The sequence below is a fragment of the Rhincodon typus genome, chromosome 40 (assembly GCF_021869965.1).
Source record: "Rhincodon typus isolate 14 chromosome 40, sRhiTyp1.1, whole genome shotgun sequence".
NCBI classification, from domain to species: domain Eukaryota; kingdom Metazoa; phylum Chordata; class Chondrichthyes; order Orectolobiformes; family Rhincodontidae; genus Rhincodon; species Rhincodon typus.
In genome coordinates, this window is record NC_063371.1 from 16,352,251 (window position 1) to 16,363,525 (window position 11,275).

General features: G+C 41.7%; 1 protein-coding gene across 1 annotated transcript in view; it reads right to left on the reverse strand.

Moving 5' to 3' along the window:
* Nucleotides 1–11,069, reverse strand: part of kansl3 (KAT8 regulatory NSL complex subunit 3) — a 56,333-nt gene extending 45,264 nt beyond the window's left edge. Inside the window, exons 1-2 of the mRNA XM_048618525.1 lie at nucleotides 10,901–11,069; nucleotides 3,415–3,505 (exon numbers count right to left, since the gene is read on the reverse strand). Of these exons, the coding sequence (XP_048474482.1) occupies nucleotides 3,415–3,505; nucleotides 10,901–10,989 (180 nt within the window). The 5' untranslated portion in view covers nucleotides 10,990–11,069. The remainder of the gene's footprint in view (nucleotides 1–3,414; nucleotides 3,506–10,900) is intronic.
* Between the last annotated feature and the right edge of the window lie 206 nt (nucleotides 11,070–11,275).

Genomic DNA, 11,275 nt, shown 5'->3' on the forward strand with positions numbered 1-11,275 from the left:
ATTCCACAGACACACTATCCTCTGCGCAAAAACATTGCCCCTCAGGTCCCTTTTAAATCTTTCCCCTCTCACCTTAAACCTATACCCTCTAGATTCGGACATCCCCACCCCGGGGAAAAGACCTTGTCTATTTACCCCAATCAGGCCCCTCGTGATTTTATAAACCTCTACAAGCTCACCCCTCAGTCTCCGACGCTCCAGAGAAAATAGCCCCAGCCTATTCAACCTCTCCTGATAGCTTAAATAGCCCATAGTGTCCAGGGATGTGCAGGCTAGGTGGATTAGCCATGTATAATGCAGGGTTACAGGAATGGGGTAAGGGGTGGTCTGGTTGAGGTGCTCTTTGGAGGGTCAGTGTGGACTCAATGGGCCAAATGGCCTGCTTCCACACTGCAGGGATTCAATGTTTCTATCTTAGACTTCTGCAGTCTCTCACTATTTAGATAACAAGATTATTTATAATTCTCTCCCAAAATGGACCATTTCACATTTTCCCATATTTTCTCCATATGCGAGATCACCCTTCAGTCATTTAACCTACCTATAACCCTTTGTAGGCTTGTTATTTCCACGGCATGAATTACTTTTCTATCTTTCATTGTGCCATCAGCAAATTTAGCAACGATAACTTCAATTTCTTCTTCCACATCATTGACAAGAAAAATCCAAAGTCTAACCCCAGCACTGTTCCCTGTAGAAGGCTGCTCATTACATTTCTCCAGCTGGGAAAAGACACATTCACACCAACTCTGTTTCAGGTTACTTAGCCACTATGTTGTTCCCTATACCATGAGGTTTTATTTTCTACAATAGCCCTTTGATGCCACATCACTTGTCTTTAGAAAATTGCAGTGCAATACATCCACCAATTGGCTCCCCATTATCCACAGCACATCTCACTGCCTCAGAGATTCCAATAAATGGGTGAAACATAATTCCCCTAACATAAAACCCTTGTTGAAGTTCTCTGTTAACATTTTTTAATCAGGTTTCAGCATTTGTTCTCTGACAGCTGGTAAGCTAAGTGGTAGCTAAGTTCCTGCTTTATCTCTCCCTCTTTTTCCAAATGAAGGAATTATACTTGCTGTTTTCCAATATAATGGGTTATTCCCTGGATCTAATGAATTTTTAAAACATACAATGCATCAACTGTTTCACGAGCCACTTATTTTAAGACTCTGGCCCTGGACAGCCTGCAGCTCCAACAATTTCCTTGAATCCGTCCCTTGTTTCCATTTCCTGATTGACAGTTATTTCTACAATGTAACTTGCATCCTCTGCAGGGAAAACCAATGCAGAAGACCTGTTCAATACGTCTACCATCTCTTTATTTTCATTATTAATTGCCCAGACTCACTTTAGAGGGGACTGAGGCTCACTTGTTAACTCATTCTTTTTGAAATACAGGTTGGGTATCCTTTCTTCACATGTCCAAAAGCAGAAAAGACCTAAAAATTGAAGGTATTTTGAAAGCAGACCCAAATAGACTTGTAGACACACCAAGTTGTGGGCTTTTGGAAAAGACCTTTGCTTTTATGTCTGTTCAGGTCATTTACAAAATTGTGAAAAATATAAACTCAAAGAATGGCGAAGAGATGGGAAACAAGAAAAGAATTAGAATGAGAGAAAACAAGCCTGAATTATAAAACCAGACAGTAAATGTTTCTAGGATAGTAGGAACTGCCAGTGCTGGAGAATCTGATATATACAAGGTGTAGAGCGGGATGAACACAGCAGGCCAAGCAGCATCAGAGGAGCAGGAGCATTTCTGAAGAAGGGTCTAGACCCAAAACATCAGCTTTCCTGCTCCTCTGATGATGCTTGGTCTGCTGTGTTCATCCAGCTCTACACTTTGTTATAGTAAATGTTTCCAGCTTGTTTTCTCATATTCTAATTTTTTTTCCTCCTTTCTCATCTTTTCAACACTCTTCATTGAGTTTATATTTTTTCCAACCTTCAGAGCTGTGACCCATCTTTGCACATTTACATGCTTTGTCGTTAAGTCTGATACTTTTTAGTTAACCACAAATGGTGAATTTGTCCCTTGGGACTTTTCTTCCTCACTGCAGAACATCTGTTTTGTGTATTAAAAGTATCCCTTAATGCCTGCCCGTCTCTCCAATAACTTAACCCTTAAACTAAATTTGCCTTCATAATTGTCCTTCAGTTTAAAATACTAGTCTTTCACCCACTATTCTCTTCCCCAAACTGAAATTCAATCATATTTTAAACACTGTTACCTTAGGATGCCTTCATGACAAAGTCATAGTCATAGTCATTCAGCACGAAAACAAACCCTTTGGTCCAACCAGTCCATGCTGGACATAATCTCAAACTAAACTAGTCCCACTTGCCTGCTCCTGGCCCATGTCCCTCCAAACTTTTCCTATTTATATAAGCATCCAAATGTCTTTTAAACATTGTAATTGAACCCACATCCACCACTTCATCAGGAAGTCCATTCCACATGCAAACCACCCTGTGTAAAAAATTTGCCTCATGTCTTTTCCAAATCTCTCTCCTCTCACCTTAAAAATGTGGCGCCTAGTCTTGAGATTCCCCATCTTAGGGAAAAGACAACTATCAACAACTCTATCTACATCTCTCATTGTTTTATAAACTTCTATCAGATCACCTCTTAACCTCCTATGCACCAGTGAAAGAAGTCCCAGCCTATCCAGCCTTTCCTTATAACTCAAGCCTTCCATACCCTGCAACATCTTGGTAAATCTCCTCTGAACCTTTCCAAGGTCATTAATGAATCCTTTCTCACTGAATTTCAGGTCTAGTAATGACTGATTTTTAGACAGATACACAATGTGCTGTTCTCAGAAATGATCCCGAAAACATTCTGTGAAATCCTCTTTCAGCTACATGCTCCCATCTGGCTTTTTCCAGTCTATGTGCAAGTTTAAATTCCCCATAATTATCGCAGCACCATTCCAACAACTCCCATTGTTTCTTCCTTCATATTCTGTTCTACTGTATGGTTATGGCTAGAGACCTGAACACCTTTCACACAAGTGAAGTCTTGGCTTTATTGTTTTTCGTCTATAGCCAAATATTTTCCATACTGAGGTTTCATGATCTCAGTAGAATAGAGAGGGATGATCTAATACCAGTATAAACTAACAGAGCTACCACTAACCCTTCAAGTCCTCTGGGTATCCCCACACTGACAGCCACTGACTGCAACATCAGACTGCTCTCCCAATGTTTAGATTCTGCCGTGGCTCAGCTGACAGTAAATCTGGTTGCACCATTCTCCAGGGTTCAATCAAGCTCATCCCTCACCTCACCATCCAATGAACAGCTTTCATATATGGGGGTAGTGGTAGCCAGGGAAAGGGATGGCAGCACTCAGGGCATGACACGCCAAACATTCACCAAGTTTCAAAATCACACACTACTCACCCCCTCATTTGCCAGTCTTGCCAAGCGATCGGAATACAATGCCTTCACAACCTTGTTGAACAGTTTGTTCTGAGTTGCAGTCCATCCCAACCTGGAGAACAGATACAGTATAAATGGACCTCACGCACTGGTACAACTAAGACTGGAGAAGACCATTAACATCATGACGGAAATCATCAAGTCAAACATGGAAAGAAGAAAGGGCAGAAGCTGTCCACCTTTGAGCCTCTTCGACCAATTCAGATTTCAGGGGAGGAGTGAGAAGGTGGAAAACACAAATCTGTTGAAGTCAAACAGACACAACATAATGGTGCTGCCAACCAATGAATGTGGCACTCACTGTCGAAGAAGGTGCAATGGAGACAGAGAAACTGGGAATGAGCCCAGTGTGAGGAAGAGCAGTTGTGGGAGTCAGAGGGATCTCTCAGATTTAAATTCATATGATCCCAGCTAATGTTAATAACAGAGGTCAAATCAGATCTCAGAGTGAGACCTAGCTTAACAGATCATAAGGTTAATTTTGAAGTTTGTTACCATGTTGGCTCATGACAGAACATATTTACACACAAGACTCACAATGTTCTTTAACAAAAGAACAAAAATTTATACAAGTATAAGACAGTTTAGAAAGATCTTAAGCAGCAATGTTTCACCCTTTCCCCAGTAACATACTTAACAGGTTCTCAACCCAGTGAAACATCAACCCTACCATCAGAGGGGACTGACAGGGGACCCCATAGAGGTGTATAAGATGATGAGGGGTGCAGACAGGGTGAACAGAAAGTAGCTGATCCCCTTCATTGATGGGTCAATAATGAGGGGATATAAATTTAAGGTGAAGAGCAGGTTTCAAGGAGATTTGAGGAATTTTATTTTCACCCAGATGGTAATGAAATCTGGAATGTACTACTGAGGGGATACTTGAGGCAGAAAAACTCAACGTTTAAACAGTACTTGGATGAGCACTTGAAAAGGTCATAACATTCAAGGCTATGGCTGCTGAAATGTAGATAGAGTAATATTTGTCGGTATAGACTCAATGGGTCGAATGGTCTCTTCTGTACAGTATGATATTATTATTCAATCTCAACTCTCCAAAATTCTTACCTAACTGACTCTTACCAGTTGATTCCCTTGATATTTATTTCTAGCTGAGAATGTGGATTTCTTTTTTGGTTTTGATAGCCAATAGATTTCTTTCAGTGCATATAGCCCAAATTATTTTTCAATTCTGTCAGCTTGAAACCTTCTACACAAACAATCAGTTTGGAGACTTTACAAACTAATCTGTCCTTCTGCTCTGCAAAACCGGATTGTTCGAAACTGAACTCAAATCACACGTGGCTGTGGTCTGTTGTTGTGGACCAGACGAAACCCCTCTCAAAATGTATTTAGGTGATAGCCCAAACCCTAACTATTTCTTATTTTAAAGGGAAGTGGCAGGTGTTGCATTCCGGATGGAATTTGACTGGTCAAACTACCAGGTTTGAAACGAAACACAGTTTATTTATAAACTATAGTTAAAGTACGACAAAAGGAGGAAGAAATTAGAATAACTGAATTCTATTGGAAAATTTAACATAATAAGATTATTAACTACTGCCAATTAACTGTTTCAATACAGTCACATCCCATAAACACACCATTGGAAAGAGGTAAGTTCATAAAAATACATTGTCTCAGGCAATTCTCCAGTCCAGGAAGAAAAAACAAATCATGAAAAAAACAGAGCGAGAGCGCGCGAGAGAGAGAGTGTGTAGCAGGGAGAGATGTATTGTAGCTTCAAGACCCAGCAATTGCTATTGAAACACTAAAACCAAAAATCCTGGTTCTGGGGAGCTCGACTCCACCCATTCGGGCTGCTTCTATTGTTCCTACTTTAAAAAACCCCAAGCCTCAAAAGTTGTTTACTTTATTGGTTTTCAATTCACAGCTTGCCACCTCTGCCTTAAAACCTCTCCAAAAAAAAGGACAAAATACGCCTCAAAATATTGACACATTGCTTTCTGTGTTCACACTTGTAAACATTTCTGTAAGTAATACCATAAATATCCTAAGCGCTTAACTTAAATCCTATTCTTCTTCAAAATTATGCCTTGTTCCATTTTCCAAATGACTTTCTGACCCCTTCAAAAAGAAAAACAAAATCTAACCTTCACAGGATTGAAACTACCCATCTAATCTAACTCCAGCTTAAAACCCAAATTCCCACACACTAACAATGTACAATACATCTTTACACATGATCCCAAAATGGGAGAGAGAATTCTCGACAGAAGAAGGCAGGAGCTCCAGACCACAAACAATAGAAGAAATTAAAGCAAAGTTCATGCAATTTCCCAGATTAAGGCAAGAAGAGAATATAGCACCAACTCCAATAATTTCATACCATGCACACCTTCTGAGTCCCTTTCTGTTTCACTCTTGTATTAATGACAATACAGTTCTCTTCCCATGCAAAAGAAGATACTCAAATTGTCTTTTTATGTCCTCCTTCCTCAACGTTCAAACACTCCTTCTATGTAAGTCAGGAATTGATTCGTGCTCGTCTCAATTTAGTGTTTTTTTTTATTCATGGAGATGTACAGCTTGAAAACAGACCCTTCAGTCCAATTCACCATGCTGACAAGATATCCTAAATTAATCTAGTCCCATTTGCCAGCATTTGGCCCATATCCCACTAAACCCTTTGTATTCGTTTATCCTTTGTTCACAGCACGTGGGCATCACTGGCCAGACCAACATTCATTACCCATCCCTATTTGTCCAGAGTGCAGTTAACTGTCAATCATATTGCTGTGAGTGTGGAGTGCTTGTAGGCCAGTCCACATAAGGATGGCAGTCTCCTTCCTTGAAAGAGATAAGTGAACCAGATGGGATTTTCCTTGACAATTGACCATGATTTCATAGTCATCATTAGACTCTTAATTCCAGATATTTATTGAATTCAAATTCATTTGTCACGGGAGGATTCGAACTCCTGTCTCCAGAATGTTTCTTAAATTTTTGAATGAATCGTCTAGTGATAATACCACTACCATCACCTCCACTTCATTCACTGATCATAATACAAGCGAGCATTGTTTTGACCACTCTCTGTTCATTCAGAACTTCAGACACAAGTTGGAACAGATCATTTGGCCCTTGGAATCAGCTCTGCCACTCAATTAGATCTACCTCAACTGCACCCTCTCCCAGAATCTTCATGCAGCCTCTCCCAGCATCTCCATATCTTTTACCACCTGAGAAAGTATTGAACCTCGAGTATGAACATCCTCAATAACTGTCAATCCTCCAAAAGTAGAGAATTCCAAAGAAACTCAACGCTTGGACTGACAGCAGTTATTTTTATCTCAGTCCTAAATCCCCAACCCAAAGTCCATGACCCTGTGTCCTAGACTGTCCAGCCAGGGCAACTCTTTTCGCTGCATTTACTCTCACAACCTCTGAAGAGTGTTACATTGCAAGGAGAGCCCCTCTCATTCTCCTGAACTCTAGGAAATGTATGTCTAGTCTTTTGTAATCTCTCCCTCTTTCACTCTACCAAACCAATCACGTGTGTTTTCTCTGCCTCTGTACTTGCTTGAAATTCTAGACAGACACTATCATTGCACTGTCTATCCTACCAACCCCTTGATATACCTCAATCAGGTAATCCCTTGATTTTTGACATTTCATTTTACCTCACTTTCAACTTCTAAATGCTTGGTAACAACACCATCTCCCAGAAATAAAAAATAACTCTTCGACTCATGTGGCTCCAGATACCTGCAGAAATAAAGCAGCATAACATTCAACATATACAAGGTATCAACATATAACCATAAACAGAACAAAGAACAGTACAGCACAGGAACAGGTCCTTCGAACCTCCAAGCCTGCGCCGAGACATTTTGCCCTTCCATACTAAAACTGTCTTCATTTACAGAATCCGTATCCCTCTAGTCCCTTCCTATTCATGTATTCATCCAGGTGTTTCTTGAATGCAGCTATTGTGTCTGCTTCCACTACCTCCTCTGGCAACGTGTTCCAGGAACACACCACCCTTTGTGTGAAAAACGTGCCTCATACATCTCTTTTAAACTTGCCCCCTCATACCTTGAAACTGTGTCCCCTAGTAATTGACCCCTGCACCCCGAGAAAAAGCCTCATACTTTCCACTCTATCCATGCCATTCATAATCTCAAAATTCTATCAGGTCGCACCTCAACCTCCTGCATTCCAGTGAAAACAAACCCAGTCTTTCCAACCTTTCTTCATTGATAAACTCCACCATAGCAGGCAACATCCTGGTAAACCTTTTCTGTACCCTCTCCAAAGAATCCACATCCTTCTGGCAATGTGGTGACGAGAACTGTGTGCAATATTCCATGCGTGGGCTAACTAAAGTTCTATAATGCTGCAGTGTAACTTGTCTATCTTTATACTCAAAATCCCTTCCAATGAAGGCAAGCACACCACAGGCCTTTTTTAATCACGTTATCTACCTGTGCTGCCACCTTCAGATCACTGTGGACCTGCACACCCTGGTCCATCTGCATGTCAATACTCCTTAGGATTCTGCCATTCGCTGTATGATTTCCAATGTGACCTTCCAAAATGCATCGCCTCACATTTGTCCAGATTAAGCTCCATCTGCCATTTTTCTGCCCACGCCTCCAACTGATCTATATCCTACTGTATCCTCTGACAAACCTCCTCATTATCTGCAACTGCACCAACCTTTGTATTGTCACAAATTTACTAATTAGACCAACTACGTTTTTCTCCAAATCATTTATGTTGATCACAAGCAGAGGTCCCAGCACTGATCCCTGTGGAACACCACTGGTCACAACACTCCATTCCGAAAAGCATCCATCAGTACGCTCTGTGTCCTATGACTAAGCCAGTTCTGTATCCATCTTACCATGTGACTTCACCTTTTGGACCAGTCTGCTATGAAGGACCTTGTCAAAGGCTTTACTGAAGTCCATATAGACAACTGCTTTTCCCTCATCGATCATCTTTGTCACCTCCTCAAAAAACTCAATCAAGTTACTGAGACATTACCTCCCCCACACAAAACCACACTGTCTATCACAAATAAGTCCATTTGCTTCTAAATGCAGATAGATCTTGTCCGAGAATCTTTTCCAATAATTTCCCTACCATTGACGTGAAGCTCACACACTTGTAATTTCCTGGATTATCCATGTAACCATTCTTAAACAATGGGAAAACAATGGCTGTTCTCCAGTCCTCTGGGACCTCGTTTGTGGCCAAAGAGGATACAAAGATGTCTATCAATGCTCCAGCAATTTGTTCTCTTGTCTCCCTCAATATTTTGGAATAGATCCCTTCAGGACCTGGAGATTTATCTACCTTAATACTTTTTAAGACACACAACACCTCTTCCTTTTTAATAGCAACTCAGCTTAGAAATTTGACACTACCTCCCATGAGATCATTCTCCAATTCCTTCTCTTTGGTAAATATCAACACAAAGTATTCGGTTAAGACCTCACCTACCTCTTCTGGCTCCACACATACGTTCCCTCCTTTGTCCTTGTGTGAGCCAACCCTTTCCCTGGCTACTCTCTTGCTTTTTCTATATGTATAAAAAGCTTTGGGATTCTTCTTAAAAACTGAAAGAACTGCAGATGCTGTCAATCAGGAACAAAATCAGAAGTTGCTGGACGCTCAACAGGACTGGCAGCATCTGTGAAGAAAAATTCAGAGTTAATGTTTCGACTTCTAAGGAAGGGTCACTGGACCCAAAACATTAACTCTGATTTTTTTCTTCACAGACGTTGCCAGACCTGCTGAGCTTCCAACAACTACTGTTTTTGTTCAGGATTCTTCTTAATCCTGTTTGCTAACGACTTTTCATGACCCCGTTTAGCCCTTCTAATTCCTTGTTTAAGTTCTTTTCTACTTTCCTTATATACATCAAGGGCTTCTTCAGTTACCATCCTCAGAGACCTTATGTACGTTTCCTATTTCTTTCTCACCAAGGTCATAACATCCCTAGTCATCCAAGGTTCACATAACTTGCCATACGTATCCTTCATTCTCGCAAGAACGTGCCGCTTTTGAAATACTCCCACGTCTAATGTGGATTTACCCTCAAACAGCCGCTTCCAATCAACATTCTCCAGTTCCTGCCTAATATTGTTGTAGTTCACCTTCCCCCACTTTAACACCTTCATCCGAGGACTGCTGTTATCCCTATCCATGAGTATCTTAAAAGTCATGGTATTATGGTCACTACGCCCAAAATGCTCCCCCACTGAAACTTCACTGCCCGGGCTCATTTCCCAAAATCAGGTCCAGTATAACCCGTTCCCTGGTTAGACTGTTCATATATTGTGGCAAGAAACCCTCCTGAATGATATAATTACAAAAGCCTTTGCTCTTCAAACACTTAGTAAAATATCTTCAAGGCAGATTCAGCCAAACTCTCCCTAATCCCTGGTGACAAAAGACTCAGTGAAGCCACTCTCCCCTCCACCTCTTATGCTCCTCCAATTAACGCTGCCTTACCCCAATTCCCAAACAGTCAGACTGCTGATCCAGGAATCCCTCATCCCAACACCCTGTCCATTCACATGGTAGTCACCAAAAGCCTGCCACCACCCGCACGATCGCACAGGGACTTGGCCTGCACAGCTTCATTCTCCCCACAGCAACTTCCCACTGGCCAAACCAGCAGCGGCTCTGCCTGTGCTGTTCTCTTCTTCCTCACTCACCATCGACCCTGCAGGGGTCCAGGGTGCAAGCCCGAGTGACAGAGGATGGAGTTTGGGTCTAATTGCACAGTGCAAATAGATCACTACCAAATATGGATGGGCACTCATTTGCAAGCATGGAATTTCAAACTTGAAAAATCAGATATCATGCAAACAGCCAAAATTTTTCATCCCTGACGTATTGAAAAGACTGAAGCCATTCCTTTCAGTCAAGCTCCAAATGGGTTGCCTAGCAGCAGATGCCATCTCTCTCCATGCCTATAGTCTGAAATTAAACTAATCTGCTCGCAGATTTGACCCAAAGGTGAGCTTCTGACTGCACACAGACGCCATTGCTAAAATGAGCCATTTCCACCTCCATTATATCACACAATTTCATCTGGCCGTTCATTTGCTGCAGAACCTCTCATCACCTCTATGCTTCTCTATAATTAAACACCCCAGCTGCTCTCCCATATTCTACCCGCTGACCATGTGAGACTATCTGACTTCAAAGTTCATCACCTACATCTTTAATCATACCAAATCCCAAGCCCCTATCAACCACATGCCAATGGCCTGCAAACAGTTCAAAATTGTGCTGAATCAGAGATGCAATGTGCTCACTGAAAACACAGAAAGGCATGGGCTCACCACGCTCGCATGTGTGCATTTGTTGCAATAAGAATGCTATTATCCAGTACTTTCCATCCCCAGACACTGCCCCATCTCAGGAGTCACCCAGATCACATGTGGACACGGTAGAAGGTAGTCACCTGTTAATGTGATCCTCCCAGTCATCAGGTGGCAGAGGAGCATCTGTGTCCGTCCGTGCAAAGATGACATGGCGTTCACATTCGTTCATTACACTCCGAGCCTTCTGGTTATCATACAGGGGGGTCGGTGTTGGAATCACCGTCTCCACATCGACGGTCACGTCACAATCACTGCAAAACACAGAATCCCATCATTACACCGAAGGGTGGAAACTCAAAAGTGGGCAAAAAATTCTGGAACTAGTGGGGAGGGAGTTATCATTTGTGTAGACCCTCTACTACTTCCCCAAAGTCACAATGAATTAGATGGTATTTACACAACATAAACATGCCATTTTGCCCACAAAGCTTGGACTCATGCATTAACACTGTCTA